Source organism: Gekko japonicus, unplaced genomic scaffold, assembly GCF_001447785.1.
Source record: "Gekko japonicus isolate JY-2015 unplaced genomic scaffold, Gekko_japonicus_V1.1 scaffold6, whole genome shotgun sequence".
Classification (NCBI taxonomy): Eukaryota; Metazoa; Chordata; class Lepidosauria; order Squamata; family Gekkonidae; genus Gekko; species Gekko japonicus.
Genome location: NW_015166417.1, coordinates 3575662 through 3601685, shown reverse-complemented (window position 1 = coordinate 3601685; position 26024 = coordinate 3575662). Strand labels below are relative to the sequence as shown.

At 47.4% G+C, this 26024-nt stretch overlaps 1 protein-coding gene across 4 annotated transcripts in view; it reads left to right on the top strand.

Moving 5' to 3' along the window:
- Positions 1 to 26024, top strand: part of EFR3B (EFR3 homolog B) — a 162797-nt gene that overhangs the window by 36711 nt on the left and 100062 nt on the right. Inside the window, exon 1 of one of the 4 annotated variants that reach the window (XM_015411551.1) lies at positions 1331 to 1380. The exons of the other annotated variants lie outside the window; for them this stretch is intronic. Within the exon in view, the coding sequence (XP_015267037.1) occupies positions 1374 to 1380 (7 nt within the window). The 5' untranslated portion in view covers positions 1331 to 1373. Of the gene's footprint in view, positions 1 to 1330; positions 1381 to 26024 lie in introns of those variants that run through there. 4 annotated transcript variants of the gene reach the window in all.

The window sequence follows — 26024 nt, the reverse complement described above, 5'->3', positions numbered from 1 at the left end:
TTTTTTCTGAGACACATCGTTGGTCTAGTTGGTCAGCCATGTTGGTCTGAAGCAGCAGAACAAATTTAGAGTCCAGAGGCAACTTTAAGACCAACAAAGGTTTATTCAAGGTATGAGCTATCTATCAAAGGCCCCGGTCACACGGGCCGGATATCGTGGGGGGAGGCGTGGCTGTTTGCCCCGGATCAAAGTTTGCAAACTACTGCGCGGCCGCCGGATCAAACGTCCCACCGGATAAAACGTCCCACCGACATCCGGTGGTTCGGGGGGAGGTGCCGATCATACGTCAATCCTGCAGCGTGGCAAAGAAGCGGGCACGGCGGGGGTTGTGGGTTTTTTTAACCGAAGTGTGCGCATGCGCCATAGGGTGCTTGTGCGCATCCCGTGGAGACTTGGGGAAAAAAACCTTTTTGCGACGGGACATGGGCGGGCGCCGGATGTCACGAGCTACCACCGGAAACATGATCAGACGCCCGCCCTTGCCCCGCGGTTTCCGGAAACTAGTACCTTGGAGGTGCTAGTTTTTTACGGCACATCTTCGGCGGGAAGCCTCGGGTTAGCCATGGGAGCTCTACGCTTCCCAGATGTTGCGGTTTGATCACGCCCGGAAAATCCGCCTATCTTCCGTCTCTTTAGTGTGGCTAATGCTCCGTGTGACTGCAGCCAGTGATCAGTATTCTCATTGGTAGGTCTCAGCCTGAGGATCTTTCACATCACCTGCTTTTTTTAAACTGCAGATGGTGGGCCTGCATTTGGGATCTTTTTCATGCAAAACAGATGCTCTGCCACTGAGCCATACTTGTTAGCTCTTCAGAACATCACTTTCTCCCTATGGCCAAGGCTGAAGAATGGACCTATAACGGAGTGAACGCAACCTTAACCCTTTCCCTTCCGAGGTCCCCTTTCCCCTGTACTCTTTATATTTTAAAGCCCAACTGTAAATTGTATCGATATTTAATGTTGACTAGTATTCGAAATCTAAAATGTAGATCTAAACGCGCCTTCCGGCTAACGTTGGCCGGCCCGATGTGCCTATAAATAACCCCCAGGAACCCGAGAGCCCTTTCCGTGCGAGCTCCGCCAGCAAACCCCCAAGAACCCACCCGCGAGGGCGTGGCTAATTAGAAAGGGTCTCCCTCTGATCGCTCCGCTTTCCCCGCCGCCTACGCGCAGCCTCTGTCCCTGTCGCAGGGGCAGCCTGAATGGGCATTTCCGCGCGCGCCCCCCCCCCCTTCCTGCTCCATTCATTGCCCCTGGTGGCTCCGCCCATCCCGGGCTGCGCCGCGGCGGCTGAATGAAAAGGCGCCGCAGCAGGATCGGCCGGGGCGATTGAACTGGCGCTTCGGGGACTGGCTGCGCAGCGCAGCTGAGAGATGTACGGTAAGGGAGGTAGGGATGGTGGATCTGGCTGAGTAGCGAGGGTGGGCTGCAGCTCTCTTTCTCTTTTCAGCCCCCCCCCCCCCGCCCCAACAATAGGGGCTGGCTGCGTGATTCCGATTTGTTCCGCTGGGGGGAGGGTTGGCAGGACTTGCAGTTTTGCACGGAAGCTGCTTCGGAGAGTTGAAAGGGATCTCGCTCGTCTGTTCCCCTTCCCCGTAGAGACACCTTGTCCTCTCAGGGAGACCCCCACCCGCGCAAGGCATCCCCGGCTCCACGGTATCTTCCAAAAGATTTTTTAAAAAACCACTCCAGAGTGACTCAAGAGCAAGTTCCACTCCTCTCCCCCTACCCTATCCCTCCCCCCACCCACCCCTTGGCCAAAATCGGTGCTTGCCCGGTGATGGGGAGGTGGAGTGAGGCGTTTTTGGAATGAAAGAAAACCAGCTTTCCCAGCCTTCCCCCCAAGGATAGAAGTAACTCCTCTGAGCTGTAGAATCTCTAGAGGGAAGGGACCCTGTCTCTGGCAAAGGAGACTCCCCAAAATGAAAGCGGCCTCTAAGTTCTAGAATCACCACAGAAAAGAGAGGTGGATATGCACATCTTCTCTCTGGTGGGGTAAAAAGCAACTTTTGGGGAGGGGAGTTTTGAGTGGAAGAGAGGATTATACAGCCACCCCCCCCCCCCAATACCACTTGGGTTTCATTTCTTCAGTGGGATCTTGTTTGATGGGATGTCCCCCTGTGGAAGTATTCCTAGCAGCAGAAAACTAGCATGTCAGGAAAGCTGGTCCCTTTTCCCTACAGGCAGAGAATTTCTGCATGAAGAATCATACAAGCTCCCACATGCATTGTGAAGGAGGTACAGTCCAGACAAAGGTGTGCCACCTGGGGAGGGAATTACTCCCTCCCCCATGGAGGAAAGGTCTGTTTCTCAGGGAATCCCCAAGAGGTTAAGGACTGGTTTCCTTCTGAGCTTCACAGGTGCCTCCGTCTAGCATCACACATTTAACAAAGAACAGAACCACAGCATCCTCCTAGATCCAAGTCAAGAGGACTCTATGCCTCACAGGGTTGTGTAGAGACGGTTTGTGCCATGTCGAGGAACTAGCCCTTCCCATGCTCTCCCCCAAAATCTCCAGGAGTTTCCCAACCCTTCCACCACCCCCTTTTGCTGAAACCCTGCTCCATTGATAGTTGTGGTTCCCTTCATCAGGGTCCTCTGCAGTTCCATAATGCAGGCACAACTTTTTCTCTCCCCCCCCCCCCATGTGTTGCTTACTGCTTTTGGAGTGCCATGTTGACTGGGCTCCTCTCAGGCTGACTGTAGTTCGCTTGTCTCGGTGGTGCAAATGACCAGAGGGTTTTGGGTTGTGAAAAGAGGCATGAGTCTTATGTGCCTGCGTTTTTCAGGACAGGGCAGAAGCCTTAGGATATGCAGCCCCCCCCCCACCTGCTGTTCTGAATATGTTCATATGAGGATGTTAAGACAGTGGTTCTGCAAAGAGCTGTTCATCTGGTGGCAGTTTCCCAGAGCCATCATAGATGGAGCTCCTGGACCCTTGGAGCCAGAAGACTCTGGTGCCGGGGCTTGCAAAGTCTGCTGTTCTGTCCCTACCAACCTGCACAAATGGGTGCATAGTAGACGGGAGGAAACACCTGCTTTAATCATTGCTCTAAACCTGTGTTTATTCAATAGAGATGTTATTGTAGCCAGAGTTGGGTTATGTGTTTCCATATAATAAAAGTCGGATTGCTAGGCTCATCTTCATCTTCCTCTGTGTCGTTATCTTGCACCTTTATCAGCAGCCTGGTGAACAGAGCATAGCTCTTTATAATTTTGTCCTCATGCCAGGAAAAGCCTCCTTGGTGAAATTTCTGCAGGTCTGGCTGCTTCAAGGCACCAGAGCAGGACTGGCAGACAAGATGACAGTCCAGACATAAGACTTGAGCTCCTGTTGTCTCTCTCTGTGCTTGTCTGTGTAATCGCAACACAGACTGTCCTTTCCCTAGATTGATAAAGTGTCAAGGGTCAAGGTTTCCTCCTTTCTGGGAAGCCTTTTCACATCTGTGGAGGGAAACACTGACGGTCTGGCATGGAAACCCAGTTGTATTGCAGAAGAGAGCTGGTGTGATGTAGAGTTCAGCGTGGGAAGACCTGGGTTCAAATCCCCACTAATCTACAGTCTTTCTCTGCCTGAGTTACCTCACAAGGTTATTGTGCAGATTAGAGGAGGGAAGGGAGAACCATGTTTGGTGCCCAGAGCTCCTTGGAGGACAGGTGGGGTAAAAAATGAGAGAGATGGGGGGGCATGTTCTCATTGAAGGCCTGCCAGCATGCTGCATATCTGGTCTTTGGACCTCGTATACAGAGTTTGTCCTCCTCCCCCAAGTGACCCCCAGCTTTCTTCCCCACATCGACACTGAACTGATGGTGTTGCTGATGCTTTCTCGCTGGCAGAGGTGGAATGTTCACGAATCCTCTGCACTCAGTCAGTGCTGGAGGGAGTGTGTTTGTGTGGGATGATCACAGCTATGCAAATACCATTTATTTTTGCCCCGCTGTATTTTGGCTCCCGCTTATTGGAGAATCACGATAATGGTGAATCATATTGAGTTAGAAAAAGGGGTGGTGGAGTGGTGCTACCTTTTGCTGCGAGTTGGTATCTATCCCTTTGCATCCATCTCTGGTGACCAAATGCTTGCGTGGTGTTGTTTAATGCTTCCAGTACTTCAGCTGCTTCCAAAACATGCTAGGGCTTTAGTGAACCACCCAAGGAAAGAGTTCTCTCTCTGTAAATGGCACCAATTGAAGTTGCCATATAAACAGTCATTCCATTGGTCCATATAGATCAGTATTGTCAGAAACTCTTTTGCTGTCTTGGGCAGAGAAAGTTCTTTCCTACAATCTGCTATTGAGACCTTTTAAGCTAGAGATGCCAGGGATTGGACCTGGGACCTTCTGCATGCAAAACTTATGCTCTACCACTGAGCCAGAACATCTCCTCTGGAGGGGACACCCTCAAAGAGCCCCTTTCAACAAGTAGCAAAGGAGAGCAAAAATATGTTCTTTAACTATAATATTTAAGCCCTGTTAGCAAAAGCCAAGATGCATAGAGCGTTTTGATGGAGGAGGGCTCGTTGCCAATCCCGTTTATGACCCTGACACCCAGTGGCAATTGCACACCCTCTCTTTCTTAGCCTCAGTGTTTCATCTATAAATTGAGCCTGTTAATATCCTACTTTGCAGGGTTGATGTGAGGATGATTCTACAGCTGTTCCCTTGTTAAAAGCAGCAGCAAAGCTAGGGCACCTGTTCCTCCCAGATGTGTAGATTCCTGTGCCCTCTGCTTTACCTGGAATGCAGCATGTATACATGTCGATGCAGATGGGCTTGTAAAAAAACCTGCAGGCTTCTGAATTGTTCTATTCATCTGCAAGCCTGTGTTTAAAAATGCCGCATAAAAGAGCAATAGGGTTTAACTAGCCTTGCATCACTGTCTCTCCCCCCCCCTTTGTAAAATTGGCATGCAAACATTGACTTAGATCCTGTGGTAAATCTCTGCTGATGGAAGCTTCTTGTCTTCTGCCCCAGCCTGGCACCAGATGCTGCTCCCAAGGGCACAGGAAAAACATGAGGGGCAAATGGGGGGGGGCTGCAGTGCGAGACAGGGAAACCGGCAAAAATCTCCCTTTCCCCTTCTGTTAGCAGAAATTTAGTATAGCATCCAAGCAGCTATATAATTGACTGGCTTCGTTCCCAAGTCTATCTGCTAAGTCCTCCGTTGTGATGATTTGTTGTATGTTGTCAAGTGTCGATGGGGTAATTGTTTGCCAACGCTTTGCAATAATAGATCTTGCTGACAATATTAGCTGGCTGGCTCCCTCCCCCCTTTCTCTGATTATGAGATAGAGTTTCTGAGCACAATCCAGTGGGAAATTTCTCTTGTGCAGGCCCTATTGGAAATGTGAGGGAGGGGTGCAGGGCTCCTTTTTCATTCAGTCTATTCCCCGTGGATTGTGTCCATGCTGGTAGACGACATCTATTGCTTTTTTTTGTTTTGGTGAGTATTTTGTGTGCTTCTGAGCCTGGAGGTCATAGTGGGGCTAGGATGCTTTAGAGAGGTGGCTTGATATTACCTGCCTCTGCATCCCGTCCCTGGTATCCCTTGGAGGTCATCCTTCCAAGTATTTGCCAGGGTCAGCCCTGCTTATCTTCCGAGATCTGACAAGACTCGCCTTGCCTGTATTGCTTTTTAAAAAAAATGTCATCTCTTTTTTTTTGTTATCTGAAATAGTGCTGTGGGATATTTACCCTTTGCTTTAAGCTGAAGGTTACAAAGTCACTCAAGAAGTATCGTTGAACATAGATTCAACCTCGAGCTTTCCTGGTCTAACACTTAAACCCGCTATGCCACACTAGGGCCCCGTCACATGGGCCAGATAACGCGGGGGGGGGGCGTGGCTGTTCGCCCGGGAGCAAAATAAAGCGCGGTAACTCGATCACACGGTCCCCCACAGCTTTGCGCTTAGGCTGTTAGCTGGCGATCACACGGTGATGCTGGAGCTTGGCAAAGAAGCAGTGCGGCAAGTGTTTCATGTTTGTGTGCATGCACAGTTCCGTGGAACAGCACTGCTTTCAGTTACGTGTTTGTGCGCATGCGCTTATGAAAAACATCTGGTTTGCGATGGGATGTGGATGGGCACCGGATGCCACAGGATACTGGCGCTCCCGTGATCAGATGCCCACCCCTACTCCGCATTTTCCAGATACTAGTGCACTTTCTGAGGTACTTTTTTACTGCGCATCTTCGGCGGGACGCCACAGGTTGGCCACGGGTGCGCTACGCTTCCCAGATGTCGCGCCCTGAAAATCCACCTGGCATTCATGCCTTTAGCGCGGCAAATCCTCCTTGTGAATGGGGTCTAGGTCTCATAATCTCAGTATCCTTCGGCAAAACACATTTAAGTAGCAGCGGGCAGCATCTTACCTTAGGCTCAAGGTGCCTTCATCCAACATAAGTGGCTCCTCTTCTGTTGGGGGGAGGGCAGGGGCCTTAGTCTGAAGGCAGGCTTCCATCTTTGCTTAGTGGACTGGCAGGATGCAGGCCAGGTTGCAGGGTGCCACCTGAGACTTAAGAGCACAGGTCACCTTGTGAGTTGGTGGCTAGATGAGATTTCAGCCGGCCACAGAAGTTCAGTGGTTGTTAGAGCACCCCTAGCACAGCGACAGATGGGCTTCTGTGTTTTGCTTATGCAGCTGGTTCCGTTCCCTCTTGCTGTTCTGACTCCTTGGGTGTTGCTTCACATTGCATTGTTTTTGTAATTGTGGAGCTTTGTGTTAGTGTATATTCTAAATTTAAATCAATTTTGCTAGCTGTGGGTTGTAAAGAAATTGATGGCACCCAAGTTACACGTTCGCAGGTCAGCAGGGATTGGGCTTTGGAACGAGAGGGGTGCTTTTTAATTTTAATTTTATTTTTGGCTCATGCCCTGCAATATACTTAATTTGATTGCGTGTTATCCTTTTTTGACCCTGCCCAAAGCCAAATTGCTTGGCAGGGCCCCCAAGAGGCAAATCCTTACACTTTGGGGGCTGTTAATGTTGAACAGCTGGCTTGGACAGCTGGCTAAGCCCCTTCCTTCTCTGTCGCGGGTGTTTCATCAGCCGTTGCAGGTTAAAATGTGCGGCCAGCGTTGATTAAATTTGCCTCCATCCTTTTGAGCCTGTGAGGGCAAAGGGCACTTTCTCCATTTCCTGGCCTTCCAGTCTGAGCTTGGACGGCTTGTTTGCAAAGACTGGAGAGTCTCTCCTAAACCGTGAGTCTGCTGCAAGAGGCCCAGGCTGATGCTGAGACCAGATAGCTTGCAGCCTTGGCCCCTGGCAGAGTTGGTGCTGTCCCCTGTACGGAAGCTGGTACAAGGACCAAGGTACAGGCTTTCTTTCTTTGCGTCTCTGTCTTGGTTTTTCTGGTCCTGGGGAATTGCCTAGCAACTGTGGTGCTTTTCTTTCTTCCTTTCCCGTGTCATTTGGCGTTCTCCGCTTTTGGCATGGGGTCCCTTGTTTGTTCCTGCTATCTGCTTGGGGTGCAGGTGACGATGCTGGTCATCTGAGGGAGACCTTGAGGTGTGTAGAGGAAGCCTTTCCTAGAGCTGTGAGATGGCGGCCCAAAGAAATCCAGAGACTTGACCGGCTGTGCCTCTTGCTGCTGTTGAAAAGGTAGATTTGGATGGAGAATGAACTGGAGCATTGGAGCTGGGTGGCTATTGTTCAGGCTCAGCATCCGGCCAGCTGCGGTGATTTGGGCAGGAAAGAATTGCTCCCCAAGCTGGCTACTGATTTGGCTGGTCGGGTCTGTCCTCTGGCCCTGTGACTCAGAATTCTTGTTGGAACTAGTTTGCTCTGCAGGCGCCTCTTCTGGGGCCAGGATTGCAGGGCTGCCTCCGGGACTGTTTTGACGGTCCCTCAGTGAATTGGCATGGGCAGTGCATGTTGGTCAGCTGAGCTTGCCCCTCTGTTCCAGTAGGCACCCAGGCTTTTCTCTCCTTCCTTCCCTGTGGTTGCTTTCACTGGGAAGGGGCAGGGTGTTCTCACCTTCCCGGTGGCTGTATGCAAGTCTTGTAGAGCTTCCGAGTAAATTTCCCCAGAGTCCAGCTGGCTTGGTAGGATCTCTTAGGCCTCTGGAACCTGATGTTTGTCCAGCCTGGATACCTTCTGGTCCCAATCCTGTTGGGAGTGGCTATTGCGTGTGAACAGTTCTGGCTTGGGTCAGGTAGAGACTTGGGACCAGGTGCATTGTGATCTCCTCCAGCTCCTCTTATTCTGTGGCCTTCGCAAGAACTGGTTGACCGGGGGCGGATCCGGCTGTTAAGGCACCGGCTCAGCCCCCCTTGCAGGTCACGTAGCTGACCAGGATACGTGTCTCCCCTTCCGCCTTCAATGGAGTCAAAGGTGGACCCCGGCAGTAGGCTGCGCCATCTGCTGGTAGGGCCGGATTCTGTGGCCCCGGTCTCACAACATCCAGGCCATGGTCCCTGGGCTGTCCCACATCAGACTGCAGGTGGGGCTGATATGACGGTAGAATGTACAAAACAAAACAGTCCTGCTTTGGAGCGCTAGCACATCAGGGAAAAGAGTTCCAGTTTAGTCTTCCTGCGTACTTAGAAAACTACATTGCTGATGAGATCTCCCCCCCCCCCGCATTATCGTTGATATGAGCTCTGTGAGTGGTCTGAAGATACAATTTGACCGCCTCATCTGCTCTCTGTCTCTTGGCTCACTGATCCGATGCATGAAGAGCAACTGGGTGGGCAGTGTGGAAAACCATGGTGAATTTTGAATCTCTCTCTCTCTCTCTTTTTTAAAAAAGTTAATATTAAAATGCTATTTTACCTCCTTTTTATAGGATGAGCTAAGGAATGTGATGGATTTACATAACACTGAGTGGTGAAGGATTGCACACAGGCGCAATTCATATGAAAGCTTTCTCATTCTTGATAGTGGGGTGCTCAGAAAATGGGTAGAAATGTATCCATAAAGACAGGTTGTGGCTGGAGTGGGGAAACCCTTCCCTTTCGGCTTTACTCTGCAGCCTTTCTCTCTGTCCCCTGCTTCTTCCCCTCTGCTGGTTGCTCACCTTTGTGTGCCCTTTATTCCCTCTTGACCTTTCTGTTCCCGGTGGTCCCAGTGCTGTATTAATTAGTTTTTGGTCAGCTGGTTGGTGGGAGCTGTGGTGGCTCAAGTGGTTAAGACGCTGAACTGCAGGCTGTGGAAGGTTGGTAGTTCAGCAGTTCGAGACCCGGGTGCCGCATGACGGAGTGAGCTCCCGTCTCTAGTTCCAGCTCCTGCCAACCTAGCAGTTCGAAAGCAAGAAATTGCAAGTAGATAAATAGGTACCACTTCAGTGGGAAGGTAACAGCGTTCCGTGCGCCTTGGTGCTTAGTCATGCCGGCCACATGATCACGGAAACATCTTCGGACAGCGCTGGCTCTTCGGCTTTGAAACGGAGATGAGCACCGCAACCCTAGAGTCGGATTCAACTAGCTTTTGAGCAAGGGAACCTTTACCTTTACCTCTGGTTGCTGGGCATGCAAATAGGCCTGAAAGGAGGATGAGGAGACTGGTGAAATCGCTGCTGATGTTATGGAAGCAGCAATGCCGTTCTTGGGGGGGGGGAGGCTGTTTTCCATCTGAGCAGACCCTTACCTCCTCTGATATGGCTCCACCTTGTGCCAGCAAAACAATTTAGGAAAGGATAGACCAGGAAACAGACTTGTAGCAACATAGGACATTAGTAGAGAAGATAGTTAATTTAAGTCTAGACAGTTGCTATCACAAATGGCTTTGCAGTCACACAGGCTGGCAGTTCCTATGTTGAGGGAGCACAAAATGGGAATTTAATCCTGAATTACCCCATAACCAAACATTTTCAAACCTCCTCTGGCATAAAGGAGGATGAGATCCCTAAGAAAATGACAATGTCCCTTTATTTGCTTTTGTTCCAGTGATTAAAAAAGGATTCCAGGGTGGATTCAAACTGAATCATCTGGATAAAGAAACCTCAATTTGAAGTAGATATGTTCAGTTCTACACCTATTTTAATACTGACTGACTTAAAAGACTGCTTCTTTCTATTACATTTTTATTCCATCCTTCCTCCAAACAGCTTTCATAATTCTTGCCTCTTGTACAACAACCTTGTGAAGTATGTTAGGCTTAGAGATAGTGACCGGGGAGGATCTGAGAAGTATTATAACCTTTATGTTATAATTAACAGTCTCCTGGCAATTATACTGCATGCCAAAAAATTATTGAACCTATATACAGATTAAAGTCTCATTTGGTTTCCCCTTGGGTTCATTTTCAGCAGTTTGTTTCCCAGTTATTTAGAAAGAGAGTAACTTCCTTGCTATTGTGTAGCCCTGACCTACTTTAATGTATTTTCCCCTTGTACATTTGTATGCAAGGAGAAGGACTTCCAGAGATGCTTTACAGGAATGTTTTTTCTGCTTGTGTCCCTTTTTAAGGCATTGCTTTCTTCCCAAGCATTCTCTCTTCAGGGAACACCTTTGACATCATCTCTTCCGCTGTGGCTTTTCTTCTGCCTTGCAGAGGATTCTGGGACATGCTCTGGAACACACACTGGGTTCACCGAAAACCCCAAACTAGGCCTGGTAGCATTTCCCAGTTGTCTAAAAATATACCCATCATGCTACTGCAGCTGCATACTGCAGGGTTGAAAATCGACCCTGAGCTTTCTTTGGGAATGCTTGCCTGTTGTTCCTCCTCTTCTGTGCGGAGAAAAGACACTGCCAGGGTATTGGTGGCAGTGGAAGTTGATGTGATCCCCTCTGTCATTTATTTTCCCTTCTGTGAACATGGGTATTGGGCGCTTTCCCCCAGCATTGCCTCTCACACGACAGCCTTGCTTAAGTGATTGTTTCCCTCAATAGTTGTCCGCTCAGTTCCTTCATTCCGCCACACACACAAACAAGACCTTTGAGCTATTCGACATAGTTGTGAAGGCATTCATTCCCCTTTTGTTTGAACTGTGTCATGGAATAGAGGGGCCCAGTCATGTCACCGTTATGTGAGGGCTGCTCAAGGCAGAAGGGGTGTGACTGTGTGTGTGTTGGGGGGGGGGGAGCCAGGGAAGAGAAGATGTCTGACATCAAGAACATTAGGAAAGGGCAGTAGTAGATTTCTCCCACAATTCCATTGATTGAAGGGGAGGAAGGGTTAGCCAGGCAAATTTGTTGGCCATATGAACATGGGCTGAGAATTGTGGTCTAGCCACTAGGATTTGGGAGACCCTGATATAAATCTCCCCTCTGCTGTGAAGTTCATTGAATGATCTTCAGCCAGTTCTTTGACTTAACCTCCCTCATAGGTAGGTTTGTGAGGCTAAAATGGGATAGGGAGAAGCATTTCTGCTGTGAGGTAGGCCGAGGAAGTGACTTGCCTAAGGCAAGCTAGGTCAGTTTGTGGCATTCAAAGCAAGGAGTTCCCGATTTGTAAGCTCAGCTTCTTAGCTATTCTACATGAGCTCTCCTGGCCCCACTGGTGGACCTCCTGATGGCACTGGTATTTCTGGCCACTGTGTGACACAGAGTGTTGGACTGGATGGGGCTATGGCCTGATCCAACATTGGCGTCTCTTATGTTCTTATGTTCTTATGAAGTTCATGGTTGTGCTTATATCCTGGTAAGAATGACATCTGCTTATATCTTGATAAAAATGACACCTACATCATTATTCAGGATAACATATAACTTTTGTAACTGTTTACCCCTCTGGTTAAACTAGCAATGCTTTAATATCCTTTAAAATTAGGAATATTTTGGACTCCCATTTCAGTGTTTCGAGCTTACTGAATGTTACAGCAATGACATTCTTATCGCTGCATCGTTTCCCTCTAAGCTTCAGCTGTATCTCTGCTGGTTGCTCTGCTTGGGAAAAAAAAATGCAGAAATCTCAAAGTCCAATTCAACTGCACCCTCTGGATCATTAATAACAGGAACGCACAGGCTAGCAGTTCTTGGCATTTCCGGAAGAGGCTTCTAAGTATCCAACAGATCTTTCTAGCTAATGAATGCGTTGGATATTAAATATGAGGAGTCCACTTGATTGCATGAACTCCCACCAATAAGCTGCGAATGTTCTGCAGCTCTTGGTGTGACTTGCATGCTAAGGTGCAATGACCACAGGCCATACGTTTCTGCAAGCCAGCCCAGAGTGTTTACAAACAGGTTCACACTAGAGTGCTTCCCAGCTGTCTCTTCGTTGGCAGTGTGCTATAGGAATGTAACAGAAGAAGCTGAACAGTGCCAGATCCTACCAAAGGTCCCGTGTAGTCAAGTATCCTGTTTCTAAAAAGTGTTCTCTTGAGATGCCCCTAGGAAGTTACAAACTGGATGTAAGGGCATCAGCATTCCCTGGTCTGTTTTCCATATGCTGGTATTCAGAGGTATACTGCCTCTGAACACTGGTTACTTGTTGAACAATCTGGTATCCTTTCTCCTTTTGACAGTATGGTTTGCTGATCTGTTTGCTGGAGTGGTGGAAAGTACCATCGACTCATAGCTGATTAATGGCAATCTCATAGGGTCTTCAAGACAAGAGACGTTCAGAGGTGGTTTTCCATTGCCTGGCTCTGCATCATGACCCTGATATTCCTTGGAGGTCTCCCATCCAAATACTAGCCAGAACCAACCCTGCTTAGGTTTCAAGATCTAACAGGGTTGGGCTAGCCTTAGATGGACAAAAACGTGTTCCAGGATGCTGTGCTAGGCTGGTGCTCACAGCTGGACCCAAGAGACTTTAGTCCAAATGGCTGCTTGTCCATCATGTTTGCAGTCACCCTCTCTCGTCTTGCCTTCCCTCACCAGGTTGTTGTGAGAATAAAATCCCCCCCACCCCGCTATCCTATCCTGTGCTTCTTAGAGGATGGGTGAGTTGTAAATGTAATGCGTATTTTTTTTCATTCATCCCCTTAACAGGGCCCTAGCTACTTTAATCTGATTGGGCCAAGATCTGTTCCAGTCTTCTGCTGTTGGCTACAACCCCTCCCCCAGATTTCAGAATGGCTGGGCTTATGCAACTTGTCCACCATGTTTGCAGTCTTGGTTTTTAGGTATGCCTGAAGGGTTCTGTATAACTCAAAAGCTTGCTACAAATGTCTTAAGCAGCCAGTGGGTGCAGTAACAGGATTGCCTGTTTTGTGCTGAAGTCCAATTAGTTGCAGTTGAAGAATGGAGAACTGGAGTGCTTTTGTGGTGAGGCTGCAGGTGTCTGCAACAGATTTTAGTGCCAGGAAGTGAATCCTTGGGTGCAGAAAAACCCATCAGGGGAGAGAGCTTGAGTCATTCAAAGCAGATTCCCCCCCCCCATTAGCCCAATCAGTTAATTCTCTTTCTATTCCCTGTAACATGGAATAATTTGAAGGGCAGCATGCCTTATTAACTAACTATGCAAATGGCTGGTGGGTTGCAGAGTGACTTTCATGTTTTGGCATGATTTGTGTTTTGAGAGGTGACTCAAATTCCTGGGCTTGTGTTTTCAGCTAGCGGAAAAGAGGGAAGCCTGGGTTTATATAAAGCTATTCTGGTAATGGCTGTGGGAGGGGCAGGAACCAAGTCTGACAAGTTAAAAAACAGAAAACTGTTTGAACCAGGATCCTAGTCCTTTCCTGTTGACAGATTTAGCTTCCTTCTGGGGTTTGGGGCAGCTGTTGCAACCAAGAAAAGTTTGATGAGGGGGATGGGGTGACACAGAATTTCATAACTACTCTGTGTTGATTTAAAAAGTTGGAGTTGCTTCTATGGTTTCTCAGATCTAGGGAAGAATTTGCAATCTTTTCTTTCCCCTCCCGGACCAAATAACCAGAATTCAATAATAAAAACGATTACTGGTGCCTGGTCTCCCCCCCACAACTCCTTGTTAAAGTGCCATACAATAAAACAGCAGTAAAAGAGATTAACGGAATGGGGAAGTTAGTGAAGAAAACGAGCAGGATGCAACAAATGTACTTAGAAGAAAGAACACAGTGTCGTATTTGTACATTTTTACACAAGAGGAATCATATTGGTCTGTTGCAGTGCAAGAGCCTTGCGGCACCTCAGAGATTCAACACATTTTTTCCAGCATATGTTTTCATGAGCTAGAGACAACCTAGCATTGCCAGCTTGGTTTGTGTGTACATGTTGGTGTAGAATTCGTGGAGATCTAGGGGTGGGGCATGGAAAGGGCACGGTTTGGGGAGGAACCTTAGCAGGGTGTAATGCCACAGGGTCCACCCTCCAAAGCAGCTATTTTCTCCAGGGGAACTGATCTCTTGTCATCTGGAGATCAGCAGTAATTCCAGGAAATCTCCCAGCACCACCAGGAGGTTGGCAACCCGAAGCCTTCGACAACAAACCCTAAGACCATCTTATCTACTAGTCGGTGGAACTTTGTGCCACCATATGATGAGAGGGTGGGTCTCTTTGTCCACGGGAGCATGTCCTACGAGCCTCTTCGTTTGTAAGAGATTATCTTTAATGAGTCGCACGTTGTTGCTGCTGTTCAGTACCATTGAAAGTTCACCAGAATTGGTGGAGGCAGTTTTTGGTAGAGCTGTATAGAGAGCAGGACCCAGTTCCGGCTCAGCACTTCTACAAGGCTTCTGTTCTCCAAAATGAATTGTTTCACAAAATCACCTTGTAGACCTTTGAGCTGCTCATGGTTCCTCAGAGCACATTAAAGAGTGGACTTGATACCTGACAATATAGTTACATCTTCCTTTCTCTAAATTTCTCAGCAGAGTACTTCCCCACGCCCGTAAAAAGATCAACTCAACATAAAGAATTCCAATTTTAAAAATGAATAGTTGGCTTAAAATGGGATCTCCTGGCCTGGTTGCTAAGAAGCTTGAGTTTTTCTGGGTCTACCTTGTGGTGTTCTGTGGCTCAGACTCAGACCATTGGAGGATACTGCTCTCATGTGTTGCCTGTGAGGTTCAGAGGTGTTCGATCAGCAATTGTTGGAGAAAAAGATTACTGGGCTGCATGGACCTCCATCTGCTCTGAAAAGCTGTGCTTAAACTTGTGAGAACAGCCCAGAGAGATGCCAGCACTAGTATCTTTGGGGCAACATTTCCTGTTGCCTAATCTCCCCATATTCTTGCAAGAGCAAAAACAGTTACAAAAAGAGTTGGGGGGCATATTTTGGGGGCAAATGGGTAGAATCTCGGCTGCCTTAGCTTCTCTCTTGGGCAAGGGGCTTTTCCTGCTCTGATTTCTTCCAGCCGTGCAAGTGTGTTTCTTACGCTTCCTCCTGCTGTTTGCAATCTAATGAAAACCATCCATGCATTTCTAAGGAGCTTATCTGCCTGAGATGGTTCTCATGGTAGCGTTTATCTGTATCTCTTTCTCTCATCCCTCCCCAGCCCCGTGCTGGGTGTATAATGACGTATGCCCAGTACAAACCTCGACTTTAACTGATATAGCTCAGTTTGTTTCAAAGGAGTCCTTGCTGTTCTACGGAGATGGAGGAGTTTTCAATAGTCCAAATCTACGATAGCAGGAGTTCTGGACTCCCGACTTCTCTAAAGCTCAGTGTGTGAAAAAATCTTCCCGAGATAACAAAGCAGCTCCTCTCAGAATAGTACCGGTAATTCTTTCCTCTGATGTTTTTTAAAACCTAAAACTGAGAAAAATAAAACTAAGAGCTAAAGTGTGCTTCCACTTTTAAGTAAGGGTGGGGGGAATTATTCCACCTGAAGCTTGAGAAAGATTGGCTTTCGCTTCAGAATGAGGGTAGCCCATCATGCTGTCGCTTGCAAATATCTATGAAAACGTTTTGGTTCTTCAAATACATCTAGAGAAAGAGAGCGGTAAGTCTCAGAAGGTTGCACACTGTACTGTACCACTTAATGATCCCTGTTGTCCATCCTGGCAATCCTTACCCTCCTGATTCTGAGTGCAGCAGTTGTGAATGGGAAAACTAATCTATATCAAGTGATTTTCTTTAAAAGGGTGTGTCCTCAGAGAGATTTTGCTCCGCTGGGAATTGGGTTGTTGGACAAACATCTTACTAGTGGTCTTTCTGTGTACACTTTGCCTTAAGTATTTCAAATACATTAGATCTGTTCAAATCCAGGAAGGCTTAGGGATTTGATGGCTTGGAAATCAGCTGGGATTTTGAATTTATGAGCAGGTTAGAACATATGGTCTCTGAGGCATGGTTTATATTGCTGATTGAAAGGGTGGGGTGTCACTAGATACAAATCTGCTTATGGGTGGGATGTTGAGTTAACCATAACCACTGAGTATATGCAAGGCAAAGCAGAAGTATTCTGCCTGCTATCTAGAGTGGGGTTTTGGGGTCAAGGCTGCATCTCCTTGAGTTTATACCTTGCACCCCAGTGCATCATTCATTTTTATTTACTTCATTGATTTTTATTTGCTTCACTTTCTCATTGAGACTCACAATGGTTTATGGACTTGAAAGGCAATGCAGTAAGAACAGTATAATGCAACAAACAATGCAAGAGTTAGGCTTGCCAAGTCCCCCCCCCCGGGGGGGGGAACCCTGCCTGAGAGGCCTGTTACCCACCGCCGGTAGATCAGGCCCCAGGGGGAACCCCACCCCCAAAAGACGTGACATGCCTGGCGTCAGCACGTCACCCGGAGGTGATGTAATCGCATTGGGCATGTTGGGGGCGGGGCCACAATAATCCAAGGGAAAACTCTATAGTTTATCCATTTAAGATAACCCCTAGAGCATCCCACAATAAAACTAAAGTTTAAAGGCACAATTCAGAGTCCTTCAGCCTTCATTTTGTCTTATCTTTTCTAATCCTCAGTTTATATGTACGCTTGGGGGCAGCCGCCCTCTTATCAAAAAGAGAGTCCTCGTCGGAAGACACCGGGTCCAATTCGCCACTGGATTTGCTGTCATCTTCTTCCTTCTCGACCTCGGCTGGCTCTCCCAGCTGCACTCTCAGGAACTCATGTGCTTTGGAAGCAGAGTCAATCTTTTCTTTTTTATCTTGTAGTTTGAAAATGACTCCTTCTGGAATTAACCATCTGTAGACAATGCTGTTTGTTTGAAGAAAAAGATTAAATCTTTATATTTCTTTCTCTTTTGTCTTATTTCAAATGGCATGTCTTTTAGAATCCTGATGGTGTTGTCTTCGATTTTCAAGGGTGTTCCTGTAGTTGCTTTCAGGTTAGAATCCCTTACATGTCGCTTTGAGAATCTAACCACTATTTCCCTAGGCAGATTATTTTTTTTGATGTACACAGAATAGGACCTATAGACCACATCCATTTCGCTTGCAAGATACTCCACTTTCAAATCTGTAACTGGGGCTGATGCTTCACTAGGGAGTTGCTTTAGATTCTCACCTTTTAATTCTGGGACCCCTTGAAACTGTAAGACCAAATTTGCTTTTTCCATTTGCAGCTGTAAAAGTTGTGATTCTTCCGAGGCTTCACTTGCACCTTCTCAGCTGTTTGCTCTGTTATTTTTAAAGTCTCAGTCAGTTGGAGCTGCTGAGTTGCAAGATTCTGGTTCAGATTCGTCAGCTGTTGTTCTATGTTAGTCATCTGGTCCAGCAGAGGGCACAAGGACTCTGCCAACATTTTGGAGAGCTCGATGGTCTCTTCCGGTGGAGGGCTCAAGATTTCGGTCGGTTTCACTTTTACAGGTTTGTCTCTCTCTGCCCTTTTCCCCGCCATCTTTATGGATTGTTTACTTTTATGAAAACTTGCTAAAGTCTCTGAAATACGCCCACACGCTTATCCGCACTCTGGTAAGTCTCTAAAAACAGATTTCAATGCTTTTTCTTCTGCTCCCCCCCTTAGTATTTCATTGTTTAGTTCATGCGTATGGGAGGGGCTCCTCCCCCGCTCACTTTTTTCGCCGTTCCCAGGGGGTAGCTTTCTTTTTAAATTCTCATTTCGCTTTAACCCAACTCACAGTTCATTGTTGGTCACACGACCTCGCTCAGCATACGTTCAAAACGCTCGATCTCCGATGCTTGTCCTGGTCAGCGGCTCTAGATCCATATGGACACTCAGCGGCAGGACCGTCGGGGCAGAGGAGCACCTCAATTCCCCAGCATTGCGCTGGTGAAGAGGCCACCCCTCAAAAGCCCCATGGCTAGGAACGTTTTGCCAAGGCTACGGAGGGGGGTAGCAACCCATCGCCCCCCCTTCCCACTGGTGCGCAGATCACATCCCCGGGAGGTCCGGGAGATGCGTCCGCCAGCGTGTCGCCATAAACCGGAAGCCAGCATAAAAATCCTTGAGAGGGTGGAAAATAAATGAAAAATCAACCAAAAGTCTGGTGAACAAAAATGTTTTTATCTGGCACCTAAAGCTTCGGAGTTTGACACCAGGTGGGTAGCTGTGGCTATTCCACAACCACAGTGCCACCACAGAGAAGGCCCTGTCCCTTGTATTGCTTGTGAAAATATACTCCTGTTGTCCTCTCTTGCTGGCTCACACTAATTTTACTTTATTTGTCTTTGATTTCACTACTAGTAATAAAGGTTTTATGTTCCAAATGACCAGCGGTCTTCAAAGACTTATACTGAATGGTGGAGTGTAATAATGAAGGAGCTATGCTGAATATTCTCCTTAAAAATTAAAATTAGACCTGTCACAGCTAAGCAGGTTACTGAAAAAATACTTTCTGACAAACCTGCTTTGGTTCCTGTTTGTTTGCTAGACAGTGGCGTGTCATGTTCTCCCTTCTCTTCCCTTGCTGTCCTCTGCCTCATTTACCCTCACAGCCCTTTCATCTGATTGGCTGCACCAGCCCCCCCAGTGGCTTTGTTTACCCGGCATCTTTGATGACATTGTGTCAGTTGTCATCTCTTTCTGACATTGGTGAGATAGTCCGATGGCCCATCAGAAATGAGACGGAGGATACCAAGGGGCCCAGAAGGAGGAGAAAAGTAGCTTTGAAACATTGCAGATATGCTGGCTGGCAACAGACGATGAAGAAACAACTGAAAATTTGTAATGCCTTTAGCAACTCTAGGTGCAAACATCATAGTTTTATCCTCTCCTCCTTCCAAGTATCTCAGGGCAGCTCATGTGGTTTTCCTCACTTATCTTCACAACAACCCTATCGGGTAGAAGAAGAGGAAGAGATTGGATTTATATCCCCCCTTCATTACCCAAAGGAGTCTCAGAGTGGCTTACAATCTCCTTTCCCTTCCCCTCCCCTCAATAGACACCCTGTGAGGTAGGTGGGGCTGAGAGAGCTCTGAGAGTACTGTCCTTGAGGGAACAGCTCTGAAAGAACTTGTGATTGACCCAAGGTCACACCAGCAGCTGCAAGTGGAGGAGTGGGGAATCAAACCTGGTTCTCCCAGAGTAGAGTCCGCGCTTCTAACCACTACAGTAGACTGGCTCTCAAGGCTGACAAGTGGAGAAAGAACTGGCCCAAACTTTGCCCAGTGAGCTTCATGGCTTGAGCAGGAATTTGGATAGGGGTTTCCCCAGTACTAGTGTGAAATGTCAGTGGTTCTGACTCGCCTGCCTGCATAAGCCCTTGCATAACTGTTGAATGTCTCGCTCGCCGAGGGCTTTTGAGCAGAAAAATAAGCAAGTACGATGATGCCGTCTGGAGCATCTCTGATTCTTAAGCTGCAGCAGCAAAATGGCTGTACTTAAATATCTGATGTGTATGTTTTTGGAAACACTTGCTCTGGTTTAATTTGGGCAATTGTAAAGGGTACTCGCATAAGGTCAAGAGCTGTCCATCTCCTCTAAAACACACTGACCCATCTGCCCCAGTGCCCTTGTTTAGTGATGGTGTGTGCGGAAGCGCCAGAGGATAGAAGGCAGCCGCTTAGCTTATTGCTCTTGGCTACTGTGTGCAGCAGAGAGCAGCCTCTGGTGCGAGCCGAACGGATTTCCTTGCACTTGCTGACGCCAATGACACTTGCTCAGGGTGTGCACAGAAGAGTGTTGTCCCCGGCAACTCCTGTCTCTTAGCTGCATTTAATTTCCTGTAGGGCATCCCTTTCAGCACTACCAAAGCCCAGTGACGAAGAAGCTGCTGCTGTGTTAGAGAAGACAAAGACGGGTTGGGGCTGAGAGGTTGAGGGTCCCGGTCCCCAAACCCCTCTGGCTCCTGCCGTCGAGACTCTACAAGTAGGATAGGCTCTGCAGATTAGTCACACTTGGATAACATGTTTAATCTGTCTGTCTAGCGCAGTTTTTTAAAAATGGGTGTGTTCTTTTGATGTGGCTTTTTGTTTTTGCTCAGCTCTGGCCTCTTAGGGCCCTAGTGAAAGCCTGTTGTTTTTGTCTAACACGCCTAAAAGCCTTTGTGTTTTTGCTGCCCCAGGCTGATGGCTGCCCCACTGGAATGTGTTAACTCCCAGAATGTATTTCTGTGTGCTGTTTCATATACTGTTGCCTTTACGTACTGTTTTCTGTTATTCCGATTCTTTTGCTAGCAACCTTGACCACCTGTGCCTAATTTTAGTCAAAAAAGAAAAGTAATTACCTTTACAGTTAAGAAAAGACAAGAGCCTTCCTAAATCAGGCTGTAAATCCATTTAGTCAAGCGTCCTGTTTCCCACAGACTCTGGAAGGCTTGCAAGCCCGGTATGGAGGCCAAAGCTGTTGTCTAGTGTTGCTCTCTAGCAACGGGTATCCAGAGCAATGTTCCCTCTAAGCTGTGGAGCCTTGTGAGCAAATATTCTACTTTGTGAGCTACTGGCATTAAAGTTGTGAGCGAGCAATTTGGCTCCTGCATAAATTAGTCTGCTCCGGAGCCATCCTTCCTGGCCTAAGACAAAAATGTGTGAGCCGGAGGCTAAAAAACTGTGAGCTAGCTCACACTAACTCAGCTTAGAGGGGACACTGATCCAGGGACATGCTGCCTCTAGACATGGAGATTCCATTTAGCCATCGTGACTAATTGACTCTGCTAGGTCTCTCCTCCATGAATTTGTCAAATCCCTTTTTAAAACATCTTAGGCAAGAGGACATCATAACGTCTTGTGGCGGTGAGCTCCACAAGGTAATAGTATTGTGTAAAGAAGTATTTCCTGTTTTCCTGAATTGACTGTATATCAATTCCATTGAGTATCCCTGAGTTCTGTTATAATGGGAGAAGGTGAAAAAAAAATACTTTTGTCGCTCTTTTCCACACCCCTGGTCTTTTAAAAATATAATTCTGTTGTGACTCCCCTAATCCCCCCCCCTTCTGAACCGAAGCTATCTATCACCTTCAGACTTCCCTCCTGCAAACGGTGTTCCAATATCTTAAAAATGTAAGAGAAGCTATGTTGGATCAGGCCAGTGGCCCATCCAGTCCAACACTCTGTGTAACATTGTGGCCAAAACCGAGGTGTCATCAGGAGGTCCACTAGCAGGGCCAGAGCTCCAGAAGCCCTCCCACGCCCCCCAAGCACCAAGAATGCAGAGCATCACCGCCCCAGACACAGTGTTCCATCTAGACATTGTGGCAAAGAGACACTCATGGACCTCTGCTCCATATCTTTATCCAATGCCCTCTTGAAGCGGTCTATGCTTGTAGCCGCCACCACTTCTGCGGCAGTGAATTCCACACGTTAATTACTCTTTGGGTTAATAGGACTTCCTTTGATCTGTTCTCAACCTGCTGCTCATTAATTTCATTGAGTACTCAGAGTTCTTGCAAAATCCTAGATTCTAGGCCCTGTTTCACTTGCTAAAAGACTTCCATTATTTTTCACTTTAGACTTGATTCTTTTCTCAGCAGGCTGAAAGGGGAAAAAATAGGCTGAACTCATGAGCAGACAATGTTGTGTATGCAAGGTGGTAATGTAGTATGTGGAGTGGTTTTATTTTGGGGTGGTGGTGGTAGGAGAGAATTAATAATGCAGTTTGAAGTGGTGGTGTTTAACATCCAGGCAAAGATCCAGGCCTCTTGGTTCTTCAGAGTAGTCCAAAGCTTCATCTCCCGTTGCAGCTCTTCATCAGTTTTGTCAACAGCCACGTTTGCTTTGTCACCAAAAGGAACTGCTGAGACTCATTTAGAACATGAAAATGCATTTAACATGTTTATTATAATACAGTAATGGCTCATGCAGGCATCAAAGCGGCTAAATAAAGGTTACGATCCCGAGCGGCGGCGGTTAAGGATGAATTACTGTAATTATCCTCTATTAGATCAGCTTCCTTGGCTCTAAAACATCATAGTAGAAATTTTTATGCTCTGTTTTTGGTGTGTCCCCCACTTCCATACAAGTGAAATGTGGCAATCTGACCTACCACCTTTGTCAAATTCACCAGGAATTACTGCTCTCCAGACCATGTTACCCGGTGCAAGGTAGTTAGCATTAGGCTGCCTCTACAGCTGATGTGCCTTGACCAGGGCTGGATAGACTCTGAGCTTCCCCCAAGCAAAAGCTGAATTCTGTGACCTGTATTAATAGTGCAGTTTTACCAAAGGCACATAATTACTCTTATTTGAGTGTAATTTGTTCTGCAATGCCTGCTGTGTTGGTATTTGCTTTGCCTGCCATAGAGACATGAGGAATTGTTGATGCCCTTGAAACCTCACCCTTTTGGCAACTGCAACCTGATTCAGCAACTCCTGTAGCTCCTGAGATCTTGGCAGGCATTTCCTCCCATGACTTTCAAGTATATTCTTAAAGCCTAAAGATGCCAGCCTCTAGGTGGGACCTGGGGATCTGGAATTACATCTCATCTCCAGACTACAATGATCAGTTCCCCTGGTAAATGCTTTGAAGGGTAGACTGAGCTCTATGGCGCTGTACCCTACTGGGATCCTTGTCCTTCCCAGGCTCTGTTCCCAAAATCTCCAGGAGTTTTCCAACCTGGATCTAGCAACTCTACCCCCCCCCCCCACACACACACCCCATTCCTAGGGACCTGGCAACCTTATTTAAGCTCTAAGGCATAGAAATACATTTTAAAAAATTAAAGACAGAATTGAGATTTCTGGGAATTCTGTGCCTAATCGCGTTTTATGATTTCCTCCCCCCAGTGCTCTTGTGCAATTTGGTCATTCGTACAGCTTATAGGTACTCAGTAAGGCTGTTGAAAGAATGCCAATGACTGTCTAAATTTTCCATGTACTACTGATGGATTTAAAAGGACAAGCTGTCCACATCTGAGTACAAGTGCCTTTCTGAGATGCTGAAATTCATGGTTGATGATTTCAATCTACTAACAACAATAAAAAGAGTAGTAATTGTTAGGAGTGCACAACAACTAAATAACACAAATATTTAACTCCCAGCTTTATGAAGGAAAGTCACGACTCCTCTTTAAGCTATGCAGCCCTAGCAACCACATTTTGGAGCTGGCTGCTATTTCTTCTTGAGTAACCTCAGAACCTTCTTGAGTAAACTCAGAACGGAGCTGCGGTGGCTCAAGTGGTTAAGATGCTGAACTGCAGGCTGTGGAAGGTCGGTAGTTCAGCAGTTTGAGACCCGAGTAGCCGCATGATGGAGTGAGCTCCTGTCTCTAGTTCCAGCTCCTGCCAACCTAGCAGTTCGAAAGCAAGAAATAGGTACCGCTTCGGTGGGAAGGTAACAGCGTTCCATGCGCCTTGGTGCTTAGTCATGCCAGCCACATGACCACGGAAATGTCTTCAGACAGCGCTGGCTCTTTGGCTTTGAAACGGAGATGAGCACCACAACCCTAGAGTCGGACTCGACTGGTTTTCGAGCAAGGGAACCTTTACCTTTACCTTTAAACTCAGAACCAGTTCCCTAATCCTCATGGCTGCCACCAGGACTTCTGATCAGATGTTCTGGGGGTTGTGTTCTTCCTGGGCACATGTAGGCCTGAAAATTAAATCCCAGTCTCAGACCTTCTAAGCACATCTGGTTATAATTCCTCAGGGGAGACAAGAGGACCTTGTAGTATATGAATGGGCCCTCGGCCTTTTTGATAAGGGTCATGCGACTCTTCTCCCTTCCTCCGAATTCATTGTGCCCTCCCGGGGCCTTGCATGATTTAGCTACACCCACTATCGCGTGTGTTAAGGGCCATCAAGTCGCTTTCGAATATGGTGGCCCTCTGGATGAATGACCTGCAAAATGTCCTGTCGTTAACAGCCTTGCAAACTGAGGGTCACGGCTTCCTTGACTGAGTCAATCCGTCTCATGTTGGGTCTTCCCCTTTTCCTGCTGCCTTCAACTTTTACTAGTATTATTTATTTTATTATTTATTTATTTCCTTGGATTTCTATCCCGCCCTCCCCGAAGCCTCAGGGCGGCTAACAGAGGCATAACACCAGATTATAACAATAAAACAGTATAAAATACTAAAAATACAAAATAAGCACTTAAATAGGATTCATAAAAAGACATTTTCGGTGCTCCCCTACTCACTTCGAAATCGTAAAACCAAGAGGGTGTTCTTGATGGTATAGCTACACAACAACAGCAGTGCATATCCCCACTGTCATGTCGTCTCCTAAGGACGTCCCGCTCCCTCCGATGGTACCCGCACTAGCAGTGGTAGTGTGCGGAGATTATAGGGCATTGATGGAACAGTGGTGGTGGCGGCTCCTACTCAAAAGCCTGGTGGAAGAGCTCCGTCTTGCAGGCCCTGTGGAACTGTACAAGGTCCCGCAGAGCCCGGATCTCCTCCGGGAGCTCGTTCCACTAGATAGGAGCCGCCACCGAAAACACCCTAGCCCTGGTCATCGCAAGTTTGATAGTCTTGGGGCCTGGAACATCCAGGAGATTTTGGCTCCCCGACCGTAGTGCCCTTGGGGGAACATGCGGGGAAAGGCAGTCCCTTAGGTATTATTGTCTTTTCCAGCAAGTCTTGTCTTCTCATAATGAGACCAAAGTACAGTAGCCTCAGTTTAGTCATTTTAGCTTCTAGGGAGAGTTAAGGCTTGATTGGATCTAGAACCCACTTATTTGTCTTTCTGGTGGTCCCTACGGTATCTGTAACACTCTCCTTCAACTCCACATTTCAAGTGAATCCACTTCCTGCCAGCTTTCTTCATTGTCCAACTCTCACAGTCACACCCATATGCGGTAATGGGGAATGCTATGGTATGAATTATCTTGATCACCAGCGACATCCTGAAAATTAAGGATTTTTTTTTCTAGCTCACCACAGTAGATAATCAAAACCTGGGGTGTGGGTCTTCTTGCATCCGTTTCAAAGAGCTTGGATGGTTGATCAGTTAGAGAAACCTTCCAATAACCCAATTGTTTTTTATAAAGTATTTATTTATTTATTTATTGTTTATATTTATACCCCGCCCTCCCCAAGGGCTCAGGTAAAAAGGTAAAGGTTCCCTTGCTCGAAAGCCAGTCGAGTCCGACTCTAGGGTTGCGGTGCTCATCTCCGTTTCAAAACTGAAGAGCCAGCGCTGTCTGAAGACGTTTCTGTGGTCATGTGGCCGGCACGACTAAACACCAAGGCGCACGGAACGCTGTTACCTTCCCACCAAAGTGGTACCTATTTATCTACTTGCAATTTCTTGCTTTCGAACTGCTAGGTTGGCAGGAGCTGGGACCAGAGATGGGAGCTCACTCCGTCATGCGGCACACTCGGGTCTCAAACTGCTGAACTACCGACCTTCCACAGCTTGCAGTTCACTATCTTAGCCTGAAATTATTTCAATTGCAGATGCCAAGGATTGCAGCTGGAACGGTCTGCATTCAAAGAGGGTGCTCTGGAATTGAGTTACAGGCCTTCCCTCGTAAGTGTTAGGACTAGTGCCTGGAGCTGTGGCCCTGTTGGATAGCTTAATGTTGCCGTCCACCCCAGGCTGAGATCTGAAATGCTGCTTTTGAGACCTAATCATAGTTGATGGTAGGATCCTGGCAGGGTGCTGAGAATGGCCTCCACCCAACTGGGGGCACCTTTCTTAGTACCTGCTTTTTGTGGGAATCAATTCATGCAGCTGTTTCCACAGTGCCAAGCTTGCTTCACAGAAGAAAGGCAGACAGAATGATGATTGTGCTTTTGCTCTGCCTTCCCTGAATGCGTAAACCCATACATTTAAATGCAACCAAGATCTGTTTTCTTTCCGCTGTAGTCCCAACTGAGACTCTTTCTGTCCTCTTACTCCCTTTTCACATCCTGGCCCGTGATGAAAACAGGGAGGCTGCCTTGCCGCCTGGGTCCTCCTGCCCCTCTCCCTAAGCCTCCCTGTGA